The sequence below is a fragment of the Apteryx rowi genome, unplaced genomic scaffold (genome assembly GCF_003343035.1).
Source record: "Apteryx rowi isolate R43461 unplaced genomic scaffold, aptRow1 scaffold_158, whole genome shotgun sequence".
Lineage (NCBI taxonomy): Eukaryota > Metazoa > Chordata > Aves > Apterygiformes > Apterygidae > Apteryx > Apteryx rowi.
Genome location: NW_020447841.1, coordinates 1,187,536 through 1,207,527, shown reverse-complemented (window position 1 = coordinate 1,207,527; position 19,992 = coordinate 1,187,536). Strand labels below are relative to the sequence as shown.

The window sequence follows — 19,992 nt, the reverse complement described above, 5'->3', positions numbered from 1 at the left end:
CGGCGCGGCGGGGCGCGCCCGCGGGGCCATGAGGGCCGCCTCCCGCCATGGCCCATGGCAGCGCCGCGGTCATGCTCAAGTGCGTGGTGGTGGGCGACGGCGCCGTGGGCAAGACGTGCCTGCTGATGAGCTACGCCAACGACGCCTTCCCCGAGGAGTACGTGCCCACCGTCTTCGACCACTACGCAGGTGAGCGCCGCGGGGCCGGGGCCGCCCCCCCCCCCGGCCGGCGAGCGCCGAGGGAGCGCGGAGTAACGGCCGCGGCCCCGGCCTCGCCCGCCGGCGGGGTTCGATCCCCCTCCCCCCGCAGCGTCTCCTCGAGCCCGGCCGTTTAACGGTCGCTCCCCCCCGGCGGCGCTGGTAGCGACGTGCGTTGTTTCTCCCTTGCAGTCAGCGTCACGGTCGGGGGGAAGCAGTATCTGCTGGGGCTGTACGACACCGCCGGACAGGTGAGTCCCGGCCGCCCCGCGCCCCCTTGCACGGCGCAGCGCGGCTCCCGGGGCGGCGGCGGGGGCGGCGGGGCGCAGCCGCGGCGCTGCCCGGAGCTGCCTGGCTCGGCTGCGCTGGCTCGCTGTGTTCGCGGGGACTAATCGCCCGCGTCGGGCCGCGTTTTTAGAGCGATTGATAAAAAAACGAGCTTTGAAAAGACGGTCATTGATCAAACTCTCCTTCGCCAGCGAGGACCCACGGCCGCGACACACTTTATTTTTAGTTGTGAGCGGGCAGGTCCTCGGGAGCCCTCGTCCGCCGGCGCCCATTGGCGCCCGCCGCGCCGCCGTGGGTTTCCCATTGGCGGGTAATGGCATCACCCCGCGCCGCGGGCAGGCGTCTTGCCTGGGTCTGCTTGTTACGGCATTGCAACACGGCGCTCCCGCGCCCGAGCGCAGCCCCAGCCCGAGCCCCGACTCTCCTGGCTCGCCTGCGATGGGAAAATGTGCTTTATTCAGCATGAGATAAACTTGCCGCCTCAAACAACATCAGGTCGGATAGGAACCCAAACTGCTGCAGGCTGTCTTGTTTGCACTCGGCAGCTCTTAAATAACCAAAAAGACCTTTTCAGCTGCAAAGCTGGAAGAAAATAAAATGCAATTCTCAGCTACTGTATTTGATATATATATATATATATATATATATTTTTTTTTTTTTCCGTTCTCAAGAACTTGAATGATTTTGTTAAGATTATTGCAGGCTGTTGTGAAAGATGCTATGTCAGCATGGGTCTTAAGCAGTTTTAATGACAGATTCAATATTTGATGTTTGGAGGGCTCCCTGATGTTGTGGTTACTAAAGGGTTCCATTATTAAAGCCTCCTCTTGGCTAGCTTAACTTTCCCTGCCCTAGCTGCATGCACAGCACTGGCTCCCGAGTTGAGGTACTCGGAGCTGTTTCCAAATGGCTTCTCTGAAACAAAATAGCTTGTAAAAGGCCTGACCCCGTGAGGTGCTGGAGTCTCCTCTGGAGATGTGGAGCATAATACAGAATGGCTGCATGATTTGTTGTAAAGTTGTGCGTGTATTCCTTATATTCAGACTTCTTCTTTCAGTGTGAGCATGTGTTTTGATCTTGCATGACCTGTGACATTAGACATGCCTCCCTGTTGTAAAGAAAGACCAACTAGTCAAATAATCTCATTAAGATAATCCCATAAATTTTTACCAAGTTATTCCTATACTTAGTTGAACAGCTAATGTCTAAACTACCTTTTCAGATCTGCATACAGCCTTAAGTAAGGGAAGCATCCTTAAGTAAGGGAAGCGGACAGTCTTTTATATTTTTGTTGGGCCTGAAATCAGTAATCAAATTCATTCAAGGAGAAGTATGAGAACCTGCCTCATTTCCAGAAAGCTAATATTGGACGGGTGAGACTGTTACCAAAAAGAAAGGTGTCATGATTGTGATCTCACTGACACAAGCACAAGTCAGTCAAATGTATACAAACCAAGCTCATTTGTTACTACTGTCACAGTTGTATTTCTCAGAAGTAAATGGTTCAATACCCAGCTTGTTGTGAAATACTGCTCATAGTATGCTACAAAATAAGGATCTAATGCTTGGGCAAATAAAGCATTTGATTAATATGCATCTATTCTTTTTTTAAATGAGCGTTCTAAAATATAATAGAAGCCAGCACTGCTGAATGTATGCGTAGCTTATTTGTGGATGCTGTCTCAAACTGCTTGTGCTGGCCTGTTACTATTAATGGGAGCGTGTCTTGTTCACTATGTGTAGCCTTAACTAAGGCGGTTTTGTGGGCTCCCACTCTGTCTGAATGTGCTGAGTACAAAACTGAATGACCTTTGGCCTCCCCTAAAGCTAGTAGGATAAACTGTCTAATTTGCAGCAAACCACAAGTGAAGTTATTCCTGTTGCACTAAGCAAAACTTTTCAGTGTTAAACTGTATATCCAGACCATGTACAAAGTTGAGGTAAGCGCTTTTAAATTATGAGGAGCCAAAATCTTAAGTACAGAAGAGTCCTCAATATACCACGGACCAGGTCTTGCTATCCAAATTCGGAGGAGCCTTAGTTCATGTAGGGTGTTTTAGTGAGGCTATCTTTTGAAATATACCTAGTCTTGGTAAAACTCCCCTTCTAAAGTTATCCCAACAATTGAAGTTTAAAGGAGTGAGAGAAGGTGGGTGGGTTTGCCCCCTGTGTCTGTGCACCCCTCAGACTGTGCAGGTGCATCCCCTGTGTCTGTGGCCTGCGAGGAGGGCTAGTGGCCTTTTATTAGCTGGGATTTTCTGTTCAGTGGAGCTGGCGGACAGAGAGGTGGCGAAGGCTCAGAATCTCTGCGAGGAGGAGAGAGCTGGGGATAGGATACCCTGTGGAAAATCTATGGAAAAATGAAAAATCAGAATGTGTAATCTTTCTTGCAGTGTTCTTTTGTGATGGGCCTCTCACCCTTCAAAGCACAGGTAGAAATTATCAGAGGCAACAGTATTCTTGCCAGGGAATGGGGACAATGGCTGGCAGCAGGTACCCAGAGAGCTTAATCAGACCTGCAGTGGTAATAAAATCTTTACCATTATCCTTGCCTCAGTTCAGAATATTTGGGGAACATGTGGAGTTCTGGGGCTGCCCACAAAAGCCCCATCCCAACATCCAGAACAACTGGGGAGATTCTTGTGACAAATCCTGTAAGTTTTATTATCCCTTTGCATAAAGACCCCAGTCCATCAATTTTATTATTTCTACTGGTTCATCACAAGAGAGTTTGCTGACAAGCCCTTCTTCCCAGAGCCATGGGATAACAGAAAAATTACTTAAAAGCTTTATATATACATACTTTCTCTCTCTCTCTCTCTCTCTCTCTCTATATATATATATATATATATGAATGAAGCTGAAAAAGCATTAGTTGATGGTGCCTTCTCCATGTTGATGAAACAGTACGCTTCATCTGGTACATGCCTGCTGTTTGTACAGACTTTTGTATAGCTCGGTTTCTTTACCGCTCAAAGTCCTAGGAATTCTGTGCCAGCATACATCAGTAAAAAGTCTGTCTCAATGTTTTTATTTCTAATGCTTTCACCCCCAAATAGTTTTGCCATAAAATATTGGCCTGATAGTACCATTTTCTCAAAACTTGGCAGCATATGATTATGGTGGTATCTGAGCAGTTCACAAACTTCGGTGCATTTATATTCCTAGCTCTGGGCAGAGTACGTAGGGTCTACCATTTTCATTTTGTGGGGGAAGAGTGAGGGAGTAAAGTGAGGTTCAAACTAGGACCAACTCCAAATTAATACAGGAAGCATGTAGCAGAAAAGGATTAAACACCTTTTGATTTCTAGCTGGTGCCCAGCAGGCTCATAGGCCTGAATTACTGACTTTTCTTACCATTCTGTGGCTCTCTTAACTTATGTGGTTCTGCATTTAGCAACTTGTGATAGACTTTTGTTTGGCAGAGGGGCTGTAAGCTTTCGAGTTCATGAAATCCAGTGTTCGTTTCTAGCTTGTTTTTTCTCAACATACACAGAATCACACACAGTAACTATACTGATCACATAATGCCTCACAACTTTATGAGTTTAAAACATGTTGAGAATAAATCTAGTAAAGTCCCATTTATTTTGGGTTATATATATATATATATATATATAGGGGGGGATGACACTGGTGGTTCACAAACTTTGTGTGTGTGTGTGAATTCAGGCAGACTTTTTTCTAGCTGAAGATATTAAGGTCTTGGTTCAGCAGAAAATAGCCAGTACAGCTGCTGGACAGTGGAAGCTCCCAGAGCCTGTTCAGTTTTGCAGCTGTGGAGGCTAAGTCCTGCTGCAGGGGGGTGGATGGGAATGAGGTCCCTATGGTGGCCGTGCCATACTTGAGAGGACATTCCACAGGCAATTCCTCACAGAGGTGGAGCTTGCAGCTTCTTTTAGCCTTATTGCTGTACATGGCCATTCACTGAGACCAAGGAGACTGCATGAATTTGGAGCAGCTCATAGTTTGTCTGGATCTCAGTATACCCCCTTACTCCTCCTCCACCACAAAATAAGAGCTATAGACCCTACCTACTCTGCCCGGAGCTGGAGGTATAAATACACTGAAGTTTGTGAATTGCTCATGATACTGATGCTTGGATGCCTTTGGCTTTGTAATAGCCTCTCCTGCTCTAAGAGAGTAACTGTGTGTGTCGATACTGATCTCTATGGATTAGGGGTACATGGCAAAATTACCCTGGGAAGGGAACCTTGACTTCATCAGGAGTCTCTTAACTCTACCGTTTTAGAGTGCTTTTGAACGAGTAACAAGTGATTATCATTTTGATCTTACATAATACCAAAAACAATACCCTGATACTGCCAACTCTCGTGATATTAAAACACTTTGGGAGAAAGTTCTTTAAGGATTTACAAAGAGAGGTGTGCTGTTTGTACCCTTGCCAAACAGAAAATGATCTGAGGAAGTGGGAGGTGGGAGGACACACAGGATTTGCCTCTTAGCAGTTTTACTCCGTAGTGAAGGATGCTACTCAAAATGGCACTTGGAGTCCATCCTCCTCTTCACCCCTTTTGATGTGGGATTCTCGTTCACAGCATGAACTCGTGGAAGTACTGTACTGTACTCGTGGAAGCCTTGCTCTGTGTGTGCTTTGCTGTAAAGGACTGTCAGTAACTGGAGGGAGGACAGGCAAGATGCAGGAGCAGAGCTCCTGCTGTGCTGGTCCTGGTACCCCAGGAAGAGAGGCATAGTGGGGCTGTCTGGTGCAGGTTTGGCCAGATGCCCAGCATCTGGGCAGTACAGAGTGGGGTACAGAAGTAGTAGAATGGCCATTACTATGGTACAGTGCATAATAATAACCGTTCGGTATCGCTTAAATTTACTGTTGTGATACTAGCACAGTCTGTTTATGTTGCCCACTGCTGATTAAAAATTTTTACATGCTGAAAGGGGACCAATGCTGAAGTAAATGGTGTTCCTGGAGCATCAGCTTTCCCACTTCTGACTATATCTCTGCCTTAAAGGCCTTATTATGTGTGTAGGCAAGCTGTACATCTGATACAGTAAAACTCTTGGTGCCTTCTCAACTCTCACCAAAACAGTAGCAGCAAAGCTCAATATGAGATCAAGCTGCTTCTTGGTTTCTCTTAGCTCAGATACTGGTGGCTACTGTCGTTGTAGCTGCAGCCATCTTAATTCAGATACTTTGACTTTTTTGTTGTAACTTAGTCCCTAATGTTAAAAGCAATTTTATATTAAAGTTGGTCAGACTGTTGAGGTGCCTAAAGCTAATGCAAATATTGTTAGAAAGATCAGTGCCTGCGTTAAGACCAGGCTTGAAAACAAATGATTTTAACTGTAAACGTGCCTGTGGGAAAGGGAAGGATAGAAGTATGGTTACGAAAATGTATGGTCACAAAACTTGCAGTGGTTGCTATAAATAAAACAAGAAATAGCAGTAATCCTTGTAATCCTTGCTGGCTATTTGTCTTGGCTTTGGTAGGTAGCCCTGGTTTAGTAGGTGCCAATTCGCTATCCCACAGAAAGGAGAGGCAGCTGCTGATCATTTTGGCTATGATGTTGTGAAATAGGATTTTCCTTCCTACACCACATCTATTTCTTCTGTGTTGTATATACAGCTCAGCTGTATGGCCATGTGCAAACCTGGAACTTGCAAGCACAATTCCATGGAACATAAAGCCTGTGGAGCTGTAAATATTTAAATCTATAACATGATTTTGGCAGATATAAAAATTAAATGTTGGGAATTAACAGTCTGTCCCCACCGAGTTCCCCCTTGCACCTCCTTTCTCTCATTTCTGTTTTCCCTTGCTCCCATTATATTGTCACAGCCAAGCTGGCAGCTGCTGCTGGGAACCTGTGAACTCCCTCTAGGCCAGGGCCCCATCCTGTGAATAGCTCAGCCTTTGCTGAAGCTGGTGTGTGGTTAAGGATACTGCCAACTGTGTAGACTTAACGGCTCTGCAGCAACAACTGGATGTAGGCAGGTTATTTTAAAGTCTAAATGTGCCTAGATTCCACCTCTGCAATTTAAGTTTTTCAAGGCAAAAGAAAGAAGTGATGTGTGTAACCTTATGATCTGTATGTTGAGAGTTCTGTAAACAAATACTTAAGTGAAGACAGACTTTCTCTTTAAAAAGACTCTTGACTCTGGATCTTCAGACCATTTAAAAATATTAATACCAGTGCAAAGTTTACATTCAAACACCTCATTGTTAACTGTGATTCACACTTTAAACATTTCTTATCTTTCCTAGAAAGATAGGAAAGTATGGTTATCATCAGATGGGGAGACTCAGGATGAGAGATACTGCTCTAAATTTCCAAAAGCATCCACTAAATATACATGCCAAACTCAAGACAGTTACATTTAATTTTCAATGTCAAAAGCCCCAAAGCATTTCTGAAAATCAGAACAGAGTTATCTTAACTAAAATGTAAGGGCTGTTTTTGAAAATGAAGATCTAAAATGCCTCAGCCAAATTAACAGTAAGTTAATGGCAGAGCTGAGTAAAGAACCCAGAGCAAAGCAAGTATGAGAGGTTCTCTAAAACTTCACTTTATGATGTTAGAAGCACATTTTCATGAAGTCCGCTGACCTAGAGAGGCTCTTGCTAAACATTGATTGTGTAGTCAGGTAAAAATCCCTCTTTTCTGGGTTAAGAGTCAGTAGATATCCCTTAATTTGAGATAGAGTTCTCTCTGAATTTCACTCTTGTTTATAATTTCTTTGAGATATAGTGACACCTCTCAACAGTCTCCAACTATCACAGTCCAGAAAGGCAATACTGAATACAAACAATAACTATTGCTCTGCCAATGTAATGTTATTGCACATCCTCTTATTTCCTGGCTTCATTTTAAGATGATATGCACACCTGCAATCATTTAATTATCACATAATCTACAACTGTCCTGAAGGAGGCAAGAGTGATAAAATGAGACAACTGTGTATAGGTGGTACAAGCTGGCATAGTTTTTCTTATAGAGAACATATGAGACCTGTGGAAAATTTTGGAAGGTCTGCAGTCATACTTCTTGACTGAAATCGGTTTCCTTTGGAAAGGACTCTTCACATTTCAGTAAATATGAAAAGTACCAAAAATGCACTACTTTTCATTTATAGTCTTAACTCTATCCTGAGCCTCCAAACTACCTCTTAAAACAAGCTAAATCTAATTTAGAGTACTGCCTCCATAGCGAAGACCTACTTACTCCTAGTCAAAATACTTTAAGTCCTTTTTCATTGTTTCTTGCCATGTATATTAGGGTCTGATCCAAAGCTCTGTGTCAGCAGGCACCCTATTGCTGATTGCAGTGTGCTTTGTTCCAGATCCTTTATTGAGAGCACATGGACAAAATGAACATAAAACTTACTTCAGCAATACCGACAGTTTGTTAATCCCAGGCATTCAAAATGATGAGTCAGCTGTTCCATCCTCAGACACCACTGTGAAGTACCTTAAAAACTATGAAATCAAAATGCTTTGAGACATTTTCTTTTGCCCTTTGCTGTATGTGTTTTTTCTTTAAGCCTTTGGACTTTGTGTGTTCAAGTTTTCTCTATACCTGTAGGAGACTAAACATTTATCTTTCATTTTAAGGTGAAAAGGATGTGATTTTTCTTCGTAAAATCATGAGACTCCAGGAACTGAAGCTTTAAAAAATAATATAAAACACCCTGATTTCAAGTCCTGCAGTTTTATTGTGAATTATTTAAAAAAAAATAAAGTGTTACTAAAATGGGTAGTTTGGGACAAAGCTTCAGAACTTTTTTTTGACCTTTAAATTAGCAGTTACGTTTCTAACAAAACTGTCCCTCCTCTAATTAAAAAACACAAAATGGGGGAGAGGAGGGAAACTGAACATTTTTACTGCTCTGTTCTGTGTTTTTATAAGTAGTTTATTGGTTTGGATTGGTGATTGGATGATTTGTGTTAAGAAAAATGTGTCCAAATGACACTTTCAGCAGTTCTGAAAATGTTGTGTGCTTCGACTGGTTAGCTGCTACTGTCATCATTCCCTTTTAACATTGTTCTGTACTGCATCCATTTTGCGGCATGTGTGCAATAATTCTTTGCAATGGCCAGCGCTTGCTGGTGGCTTTGTAAAAATGCAGGTGGCATTATTATCCTCCAGAACAGAGGAACATTAATCAGCATCCTAGGTGAGCTTATTACTTTAGATGAATAAATACAGGCTGAGTCTGCCTCAAGCAGCTTGCACTTTAAATTGGATGCAGCAGTGAATGCTGAAAGATCATCTGTAGGACCTATTGCTACTTCCTTGTTGGGCTGGATTTCCAATTGGGATGGAGAAGCTGAATGAATAGTGGATAGATGCCAGGAACGATCTGGGCTGCATCTTTACTTATCACCAGCAGACAGACCAGTGAGATGACTTACATATTCTTCACTTGAGAAAGAAAAACCCTAGGCGGTTTTCAGTTGCCTTTACATCTGCTGCAGTGAAATCACTGGATGTTTTACCATATTCCTCACTGGAAGCTGTTAGCCCTGCACTATGCACTCCTGACAAATCAAGACTTGACATAAAATATGTGCAGAAGACTCTTAGGAACTCCTTTAATTCCAGAAGGTCTTTCATTTATAAAATGTGCGCATGATGGCACTGGTACTTTGTCACTGTATGTCTTCTTAATAGTTGCATGATGGGATTTAATCTTGAGGAGTCAGTCTAAACTTATTCATCTATCTTAAAAAGCTGTTTCTCAACACTGGACTGAAGAACATGCCTTTGGGTTTTGTTTGTAGAAAGTAAAAGAGAATGGGATATGTAACTGGTCAGTCCTGCTTGTCTGGACAGGGTTTATGTAATTAGTTAATGAAAAGACATGTTTGATATGATATGGATAACTATGTTAAACCATCTCTATTCCATAATCTGTTTTGCCTCAGAAAACAGATTTCTTGATGGTCATATCCTTCTGTAAGAATGCAGTGAAAGGACCCATCTTTTCCAAAAGCAGGTTCTGCAGAGGATCTGCAGAGGATCTGACCAGATCCTCTGGCCCAGAGTACCTTTCAGGGTTGTGTTTTGTTTTGTTTTGCTTTGTTGTTCTGATTCCCTATGAGGGAAAAGAATGAAAAATCCTGATAGGTTCATGGCTGCAGTCACCAAACCTGGGGTGAATTCCTTTCCTGGAGAAAGTGAAAATCCAGTGTGGGAAGAATGCTATTCAGAAGTTCACTGACTCTGAGAAAGAAACCAGCACAGCAACTCACAACAGTCATGTGATTTTTTCATGGATAATGAGTGAAGGGGTTTGCCAGCACCAGTTATTCTGCCACTTCTTAGGAGTTCCACAGTGGACCAGCTACTGATACAGGTGTTTAAGTGAAACTGTGCTCGCTGAAATTGCTTGCAGTCAGTTGAATCCATGTTATGCTGTTGCAAATTCTAAAATAATAAGCCTTTAGAGAAAATTCAGGGACTCCTACTTTTAGAAAGCCATGAATAAGTCAGCAAGGTCAAGTTACTGTTGTGATAGAGAGGAGAGAGGGAGTGTACTGTTAAAACTGTCTAGGCAATAGTTTAGCATCATCACAAGGCAAGATGCAAGACTTAGACAGTATTTGATTCCACATTAAGACAGAGCGCAATCTTGGTCACTTAAAGGGAAATTATATATAATAAAGAGAATATTCTGCCCTTCTTGTCTTTAATATGCAAAAATCCATCTTAATAAGCTCCATCTTCCAGCTAGTTATTTCTCTATCTATAAAAAAGCCTTTCAGACATGTAAGCAGCTGCACAGTCCTCAAATATGCCAGAAGGAAACTTCTATTAAAAAAAAATTCACAATTCACAAACCCTGGGCTTTTTCAATGTATAATTCATAGCTGCTTTGAACAGTCCTCCTCATAGGAATTTAGAGATGGATTTAGATTAGCTTACCTCATTTTTAGAATACAATGGGAGAGCATTACCCTGTATTCTTGCAGCCTTTTCTATAAATTAAAAATAGATGCTGGATCCAAATGAGCAGCTTTCTGCATTCCTTGGGAAGCCTTTGTTAACCAGCCACAACATGCTTCATTTAGAAATGCAAGCGGTTTCCCCAGAAGCCTGCAAAGAGATAGAGGGTCTGTAGCGTACCTTTTCCCAGCAGCCAGGGAATAATCACCAGATCTTGTTTTGCATGTTCAGAAGCTAGTGGCTGCAGACTTTATGCAAGTGAAAAAAACACGTAGCGATCAGTGTAATAGGGCTTTGATTGTGACTGCCGAATTGGACAAGCAGCAGTCATTTTATGGCAATGCTGTGTCAGACCAAATTGCGACTTGCCAAATGGGCCTGCAGTAGAGGTGTCTCGTGAGTGGCAGTACCAGGATGACGGCGTGCTGGGGAAGCTCCACTCGCCTTTGCTGCAAAGGATTATGGAGTATATGCAGCCTGCGCTGAAAAAGTGCAGAGTTTTTGTAGCCAGGGAAGCAATTTGTGCTTTGTATAGGGCCGTTACAGACCACTTCTCCCTCTCTCCTCCCCCACCCACGTATCTAGGAGAATCGGAAACCAGAGTGTGATTCAGCTGGTTAAAATCTGTTTCCTGGTCTGCTTCTGGAGTAGACAGTTGCTCACGGAGGCTTTGCTTGGTGCTTATGGCAAAGCTGCAGATCAGCCTTTAATTCCAAATAAGCTGTGGGAGACAGTAGGATTTGCCCAGTGGGTAACTGCAAGCTGCTTTTAAGTCCCTGGGACACGTTAGATACAACAGCAATTACGGTTCAGTCATTATGTTTAGTATTTCCCAAAATATTGCAGGAGCCATTTCTGAAATGGAAATTTCAGGGAAGAAAACTATCAGCAATGCAATCTTGAAGGATAGCTTTGAAATGCACTCCAAAATGGTAAAATTAAAGCACAGCAATTCAAACTGAGAGAGGACCTTTAGACGGTCATTACCAAGCTCTACCATGAAATGGATTATAACTTAGACCTATAGTTGTGAGTTTGCTCCACAGAAACCAGCTCTAGTTATGTTTGCATGCCTCACTGAGACCCTTTGAGCAGCAGTAGTCTTTACCCTTCACTACATGAAGGTTGGATTCCTCTAGCAACTCTTCCTGATGTCTATTTTTGGCTTCCCCTCTAAAAACAGATGGTTGGGAGTGAGAACCTCCTCTTATGATTGCTGTTGTAAGCTGTGAAAGCAACAGATGGTTGCTAACACAGAGATCACAAACCTAGAGTTGTCAAGTTTCAGCTTTTCTTCCAGAGCGGTGCAAGCTTTACCCTCCCCCCAGTCTTATACCTTCATAGGATATAAAAGAAATACACTTACCCTTTTGTTATAAGACTATGTCAGTATTAGGTGGAGATGTATAGTTAAATTTCTTTCCTAAGCTGCAAGACACAAAATCCTTAACTTCTTTGGTTTCATAAGAGTACAACAGACCAGGCCTGGATTAAAACATAAGCATGACACACCTTGCCACTAATGCTATGACATTTAAGAATTTGGTTTCTCTTATTTGTTTAAAGAAGTTAGTCCTCATATTTGTGAGGAAAAATCAAACAAACAGATCTATATTAAAATCTTTTGATGACCTTTAACAGCAGATCCAAGAGGTGTGAATTTGCCCAAACATCTTGTCAAGGTGCCGGAAGGTATTGACTACAAAGAAGGCTTCTCTAATTATCTTTCATCTCTCCAAATCATACAGAGAGACCCTAATATCACTCCAGAGGAGAAGGAGGCCTGTGGTCTCACTTTACTGAGAGAGGGGTATGGATCACTGTCTCCATCACTTTAACTTGGTCAGGGAGGAGGGTGATATGATAATACAGAGGAGCTACACAGGCTCTAATAATGTGGGATCTCAGGTATGACTGCACCCCTTATTTCAGTTTCATAATAAATATGAACAAATACTGCTTTTTGTGGGTCAAGAAGGTTGCTCAGAGAATTATTAGACTTCAGTATGTCTTAATTTATTAAAAAAAAATCCCACTGCACATAAGCTATGTACATCAAAGGCTTTTGGAGTGCTTTGCAAAGACTAATGTATTATTAAGCCAGCAAACCCCTATGGGGCACCCTAACAGATGGGAAGATGCAAGTAAAGAGAGGATAATAATTTACTCAGGGCTACATAATATGTCAGTGGCAGAGCTGAGAATACAGTTTGTGTGTTTTTAACCATGCCATCCAACTCACATCCATGGAATTGGGCAAAAATATTAATTTAAAATCAGTTATACAGCTTGCTTGAAATGCAGCAGTGCATTCTGCTTTCAGTCTGAGCAAACCCTTGAAATGAAGAATAATATTCTCCTGCAGAACTGCAAGACCGTTCTTCAGTCTATGGGCAAAAAGTTCCTAGAGACCTCTTTTTCTGAGCAGCTAAAGGTCAGGAAAAGAAACAGCCAGGTTTTGGATGTGCTAAAAACAAATCCATCCAAACATCCACAGTACAGTGAAATTCAGTGATTCAGTATTCCAATACAAGACAAAACAAAAACCCAAAGAGAGGTGGATTATTAGATACTATACCAGATGGAAAAACAGACATAAAGGAGAGATTTTAAACAGTTAAAATATAGGAAATGCTAGATTTACCTTTAGAAAAATAAAATCAGAGTGAAACAAAATTTTAAAAGTATGAATTTCCTTTCTTCCCTCTTACCAAAATAAAAAAAAACACCAGGCCTCCCCAGTCTGTAGTTGAGAAGCTGAGACGAATCACTAGTTCCTACATCTTGTCTCTTTTCCCTATTGGCAGCTGTCTTGAGTTATCACAGTGATACCAATGGACAGTCTTGTTGCAATGTAATACCTTTTACAGGGTGTCCATAGAGGATTGAAGCTCTGTATAACATTAATTCAGCCAATACAGTTGCATCCAATTTGTTGAAAGTTGTTACTACAATTTATATATTTTCATCATGTTTTCTTATCTGTATTCATCTGCTTCAGCAGATGGCAAACAATTTTGTTTTAAAGTCCCGAGTATATTGGAGAATGAGCTACCTCACTACACTGGATATTTTGAAAAGTGTACTGTACATTATTGATCCTTAATGAGTTTCTTGTCCTTCATATTCTTAAAATATTCCAGTTAAATTCTTTAAATGTTTTTAATGCCCCCAAATATATACAGTGCCTCCCCAAATTAGATTGAAAGTTTAATTGCTGTACAGTGCGCTGTGTGCACTCAAATTGGAATTTATGTTGACTGACTAGTATAATTAGATTTTGCCATTGCATTTAATTTTAGAATAAAGCACATTTATTTCACTTACACTAGATTCAGGAAATAATAAATTATAGTTGAAGCAATCAAATTTTTGCAGGCTTCTCTAATAGGCAGTCTAAATTCATATGGTATTTCTGATGCTTCTACTAAGTGCAGCAATTATTTATGCCCAACACATGAGAGAAAGTTTTCAGGTTTTGATTATTATTTCTGAGGGTTGTTGGGGAGTGGAAGGAGTGTTTAGCATAGATGGACTACTAGATGTTGGTAATATTTAAGCCATGATCTGTCTTAGGAGGACCCAGGACCAGTCTAATCATCATAGTACTGAATGTGGTGGGAAGCTATATTAGAATTATGGGTCTCACTAAAACAACTGGTGGGAGACCACTATTAGTATCAGTATGAACATAATTTTTGTAGCACAGACAAGGCTTAAATAAGATGCCTGACAGCATTGACTTGTTTCAACCAGCAGGATTGGTGGGTATAGCCAAATTCTCTGATAGTTTAAGCAAGCAGGAATGCAGTGAAGTTACTGTAATGAATACCATGTACAGCTCTGGCTGTTGTACTTGAAGTGTCCAATCACACTGTAGTTGTCTTCAGTTTAACATTTTAATTACACAGCATGGACCCATAGCCAGCCCACTGCAGAAGGAACAGGGTGTAAATCAAAAGGCATATTAATAGCTGCAGGAACAGGAGAGGAGTTCAGCAATGCACACTGCTTGAAAAGCAGTGAAATTGTTCACTTCCAGATGTCCCCTGATAAATACTTAGGTACCAAGATGTGGATAAATGTACGAAGATTAGTATCCAATAGGGCCTAAAAAGATGAACTAAATATGCAAGTTTTAAAGTAAGTCATGAAAATGTAACCTGCCTTTGAGATCTGAAAATGATTAGTATTTGCCATGCATAAAAGGTCTGTCTGCAACTTAAAATGGATTAACTAGGATCACTGGACTAACAGTAATTTCTGGTGACAGTGAAATGCTTTCACCATTCCAGTATTTAATGCAGACAGTGCTCTAATTACTGTAACCCAGGATGAGACTTTGTAGTGAAGGCAACTCTTTGGTGGTGGGAATAAATTGCAATTGTAAACTAGGATTTCTTTCAGTTATTTTTTTAGTTACTTTTCCAGTAATACCCTACATATGATTTAGTAAAGCTGAATTTGAGAGTGATTGACTGATCTGCCTGCATGTTCTTGCATACTAATATGAAGATTTTATACTCCAGGGACCAGTCTAATTTGCAGTTGAGAAGCTTCTTTTAGGATTTTGGTCTCCACCCGAGAAAACAGAGTGGCTATCCTGAGCAGGCTCTAACTACATTAAGTAGTAGAAGTGAAACATAAAATACACAGTTAAGAAATTGAATGTTGAATAGTTTCAAGTTCTTGTTGTGATTTTTTTAAAAGTTTATTTTTGCCTTCTATGATAAATACCACTGAGGTTGCACAGCCGTGGTGACTAGCTTTTTCTTGTGAAGCAGGATAGGAGCTGACATTAATAGAGAAACAACTGGTCTCCAAAAAGGCCCGTCAAATATTTCATCTACTATGGCTGTGAAATTGTGTAACCATGTTTACAGCTAAGTATGGTCTACCTTATTGACAAAACCGTAGCGCATACAAGACTGGCTGAATCTGTATAGCCAGAGTTGCACATGAAAATACTGATTACAAATAAGAATATTCTGTAAATAGACACTGTAGAGTACTGGCAAATGATCACCACCTTACATGGGCACACTCCTAGAGTGTATGTTCTCGTATGTCTTTTCTCCATTTCGTGACAGGAGAAATGCTCTTTTCCCATAGGTGTCCCCTTCCAAAAGAAAAGATGGTCTAGCAGAAACTATTTTGTGGAAGTTCTCACATGTTTTCTGAAATTCTAGTGACACAATCTTTCAAACGTAACAATTAGTCAATGAAGGCCTTTTTGAGGGTGCAATGATACAATTAATATCTGTTAATGTGACAGTTGCCAAGGAAATGAAAATTGAATTTTCTGGCTTGTTTCAAACATGGAGTTGAATTACACTTCTGTCTTTGCATTTAATGAACAAACCATTCCAATATTTGTGAGATTTAATTAAGATGGGGAGCTTACATGGGGAAGAGGGAGGCAGCTGCAGCCCACTGATTAACCCTGCACTGGTGTTTTCTGTGGAAAAGAGAACACAAAACCAGCATTCTTTGCTGTCTGTGCAATGCCTGGGCTCAGTCTTAGTTATTTATGTTAAAAAAAAAAAGTGTGAGGTAGGAACAGTAGGGCATTGGTTCAGTGCCATAGACCAAAACAAGCCTTGCAGAGAGAAGCTGGGGCTTGTTCCCTCCTGTCCTTAGCCAAAAAATGTGGCGAAAGCCGCTTTCCATCTTTCCTCCTGGAGGGACTGTTCCTATTTTACAGAAGGGACAATGCTGCTAGGTACCTCTGTTGCTAAGGTATTGCATGCCTTTTCAGTAAGACTGGTGGCTTTAATGCTACGGCTGTAAATGACAGGAATAATAACCTTTTCACACTGATTCACCTTTATCCTTCTCCCTGCCCCACAAGAGGGCATTAATGTCTTTTGGGTGGCCTTTTCCTCTGATAAACACTATCTTGCTCTTTAATTTTTGCTCTTTAACACACTTGCTTTTTAATTTCTGTTCCTTCCCACTGTTAGCAGGGGTTATGCTGCTTACAGAAAGCAGAGTCTAGACAAAGGAACTCCCTTCTGATCCCTGCTGTGTCTGACCTGATCATCACCACCAAGACAGTGCGGTTTTTAAGCGACAGAAAGAAAATTCTATGGAAGGACTTAATATCACCTCAAGTCAAGTTCCAAAAGAGAACAGGCCCTTGGTAAAGTGCATTGAACAGCCATAATCTAGCCTAGCTTTGTGTAGGCTGCATCGCTCTGTGGCAGGCACATCTGTGTATTTTTCTTTGGTCAAACAAATCCTAGCCTTTGCTCTGCAAGTATATTTTAACCATAAACCTTTTCTTTTCTTTAAATGAAAACTTTTTAAAGGATAGTCTTCTGTATATCTTATTACAGAGGTAAGTTTCTACTGGTATTAACACAGCCAAAGGTTTTTTTTTTTCCATATTTATATTCACATATAATTACCTTCGTATGCAGATTTTGCACTAACAGCCACACCAACTAACCTGGAATAGTTGTAAACAGTCAGAACGTTTGCTTCAGCAAAGTTCCTGAAATATGACTACAGTTCCTGAATATAACTGTTAAAATGAACAAAATATAAGCAAGTTTAATATTGCAGATAACAGAATTTTTTTTTCCTCAGGAAGACTATGATCGTCTGAGACCTTTATCTTATCCTATGACCGATGTCTTCCTTATCTGCTTCTCAGTGGTAAACCCTGCTTCATTTCAAAATGTGAAGGAAGAGTGGGTACCGGAGTTAAAGGAATATGCACCTAATGTACCCTTTTTATTAGTAGGAACACAGGTATATCTGGTTCTGTTCTACTTTATTTAAATATTTCAGATCACTCTATGGTGCCCTTTCTTTGTGCTTGAAGTGCAAGCAGCAAGACCTGAGCAGCACCTCCTTTTGGCTTTGGAGGAGCTACTCTAGTGAAAAAACCTAGATCTGTGGTGCTCTCTAATAAGCCACCTCCATTCTGTTAAAACAAATTCATCGTTACATGAGTATGTGGGAATCTTGAACAGGGTAGCTAGATTGGCTGCATTTCTCTGTGATTTTACAAAAAGTCATGGGACTTACCAAATAAAAATGCCTGTTCATATTAATATGGTACTATTATATAAATAAAGGTTATTTATGTAATAACATGGGGAGGGGTATTAGAATTACTTTGGTCTGCAACTCTTGGTCAGATCCAGTATTCGCTGAAGCTAAGGAGCAAGGGGAAAAGTGAGATAATTTCCTCTTGCTTTTTGTGGGCTGTGAACTGGACTTCAATTACAAGGTGACCCACATTGCTATTATGTTTGTGTTAATCTTGCTGCCACTTCTGGATATACATTCCGGTATTCTGATATAACCATATCTAATTGAAAAGCTGAATTAGGAAATAAATATTTACTCTTTCTGGATTAAAGGTAGTTAACAGCCTAAATTTCCAGGGCTTTTAGATCAATAAGGATCCATGTTCTGAACTGTAATATGACTCCATTTTTTTATACAATACTCCATTAAATAAATAATTTTGCTTTAAAAAGAGGGTATCATATAGACTGCAGACTTCTGTTTAAAATGAATATAGCTATTCCACATGACTGCAATCTTTCTTGCTAGATTGATCTTCGTGATGACCCCAAAACTCTGGCAAGACTGAATGATATGAAAGAGAAGCCTATATCTGTGGATCAAGGACAGAAGTTAGCAAAAGAGGTAAACTGGATACTCCTAAATGAAACTGAGTAGCAAAGAAACAGAAAACCTATTTCCAGTTAACTTTTTCCTTCTTTATTGTTTTGCCTGTTTATTTACCTGTCAACATATGAAATCTTATGACTGCTTACCAGTGAACAAGATTTAATTATATTGTTGAATAAAGCTAACAAGCGTGCTTATGTAATAGCATTTCCCTATTAGTAATGGTTCTAACTTTGTGTGTATAAACTCAATTAAAAACTACGTGAGCACGAGTGGGAGATAATTAGAATGTTGGAAGCATCTTCAGGAAGTTATTTCAGAATGCTGTACAACCCTTTTAACACATTGGGCGGACTCTGTGTATCAGGACACTTATAAAGACTTATTTTTGAAACATAAATTGGTCATGGAATTCTTTTTTGCTATTTACATTATCAAAAATGCCAGAGGTTTCTACTGCCAATCCAAAGAGCTGCTTTAACATGCTTCCTTCTGAAACCAAACCAACTTAAATAAATTGCAGATCTGTGTCTTTTGGCCAATCTTCTGTTTTGTTAGAGGGGAGACCACGCTGAGATGACTTTTCTAGATCACAGCCAAATACTGAAGTGTCACTATAGAAACAAATATAGAAACAAAATCTGCAGAAGTTGCAGATAGATCTGAATAGCTGAAAAAGATTGCTATTGAACTAATTTATTTTCTTGACAGATAGGAGCCTACTGCTATGTGGAGTGTTCAGCTTTAACACAGAAAGGACTGAAGACTGTTTTTGATGAAGCTATTATAGCCATTCTAACTCCAAAGAAACACACGGTGAAGAAGAGAATAGGCTCAAGATGCATAAACTGCTGTTTGATCACGTGAGATATATTTGACAATATCCAGGCTTACTGTGAAATTCTATCGACTTTAAATACAATGCATTAAGTACACAGCGAACTTGTTACAGGTTTGAAAGCTAAAACTATGATTCTGCCTTCTACAACCAGTGAAATCCAGAGGAATAAAATCAAACTCAATGAACTTGTAATAAGAAACCGCCACATCTGTTGCAAATATTTTATTCAAACTGGAAGGTATAATCTCTCAGGGTTACATAGTCTAGAGAAAGCAACAACTGCACCATGTTGAAACAGCATCCATGTGATGCTATTGAGTGGAGATGCTTGGCCCGAAATATTCAAAATGAATTTGGATAGCCTTTTGCTTTGACTATACATATATATATATAGATATAGATATATAAATATATCTCTATAAAACTTTTGCACAGTCTGTATGGAATCTGCACAAAGAAATACCTTGTCTCTCTTTGCTCCAGTTATCTGCTTTTATATGTAAGCTGCTTCTGGTTCCAGTGTATCCACAAAGGTGCAATAATCAGACCAGCCATATAGCCAAAGGTAGCTCCGAGGGAACAGGAAATGGGCCATACCTGAGGATAGCATACCAGGTAAAAGCAGACAGTGAGAAAAATGTTTGTGTTTTTTTGTACTTTGTGAGCACAAGTTCTCAGTGTAATCTAGATACTGGAAGACAATATAGTCTTATTCTACTTTAAAGCTTGACATGCTTTCCTAAAAATGCCAAAAGTGTAACAATCATACATATATCATCATGAACACTAAATGCTGTTGTACAGTTTTTAATTAACGTGCATTAAAATGTAACCAGGCTTCTGGCTATTGCAGACTTTAGTTCGATACTCCCAAAACTATGTGAACAACTTAAGTTTATATTCCCTGAAGAGTTCAGCTAGATTTACTGAAAATCTAACTTCCCATTCTGCTGCACACATTTGGAAACTAAAGATCTCTTTGTAAATTCTTCCTCCAACCTCCCATGGCATTCTGAAACTGTTAGAGGTGTGTATAAATGAACTAATTTTCAAATAAGTCCATGTACTGAGATGGAAATAGAGATTTTTTT

General features: G+C 40.5%; 2 protein-coding genes across 5 annotated transcripts in view; one reads left to right on the top strand and one right to left on the bottom strand.

The window, feature by feature from the left end:
• Nucleotides 1–16: 16 nt before the first annotated feature.
• Nucleotides 17–19,310, top strand: RHOQ (ras homolog family member Q). 2 transcript variants are annotated; one of them, XM_026059467.1, is made up of 5 exons: nucleotides 17–189; nucleotides 391–449; nucleotides 17,002–17,166; nucleotides 17,980–18,075; nucleotides 18,772–19,310. In XM_026059467.1, exons 1-5 carry the CDS (start codon nucleotides 48–50, stop codon nucleotides 18,925–18,927), a joined length of 618 nt encoding a protein of 205 aa, XP_025915252.1. In that variant the 5' UTR covers nucleotides 17–47; the 3' UTR covers nucleotides 18,928–19,310. The 2 variants fall into 2 exon arrangements, with proteins under 2 accessions (XP_025915252.1, XP_025915253.1); XM_026059468.1 differs by having other exon boundaries at nucleotides 40–189; nucleotides 18,776–18,903.
• The window catches only part of PIGF (phosphatidylinositol glycan anchor biosynthesis class F), a 36,714-nt gene continuing 23,193 nt past the window's right edge, over nucleotides 6,472–19,992 (bottom strand). Inside the window, exons 5-7 of one of the 3 annotated variants that reach the window (XR_003252446.1) lie at nucleotides 19,365–19,498; nucleotides 11,777–11,895; nucleotides 6,472–10,560 (exon numbers count right to left, since the gene is read on the bottom strand). Coding sequence is in view for 2 of the 3 variants with exons in the window: in XM_026059466.1 (XP_025915251.1) it covers nucleotides 19,385–19,498 (114 nt within the window). In the remaining variant the exon portion in view is untranslated. Of the gene's footprint in view, nucleotides 10,561–11,776; nucleotides 11,896–19,108; nucleotides 19,499–19,992 lie in introns of those variants that run through there. The other 2 variants (XM_026059466.1, XM_026059465.1) reach the window with 2 other exon arrangements.

Coding starts and splice junctions, on each gene's coding strand:
- RHOQ (XM_026059467.1), top strand. CDS start 48: ATGGCCCATGGCAGCGCCGCGGTCATGCTCAAGTGCGTGGTGGTGGGC. Junction 190..390: donor CGTCTTCGACCACTACGCAG/GTGAGCGCCGCG, acceptor TCTCCCTTGCAG/TCAGCGTCACGGTCGGGGGG. Junction 17,167..17,979: donor TTTTATTAGTAGGAACACAG/GTATATCTGGTT, acceptor CTTTCTTGCTAG/ATTGATCTTCGTGATGACCC.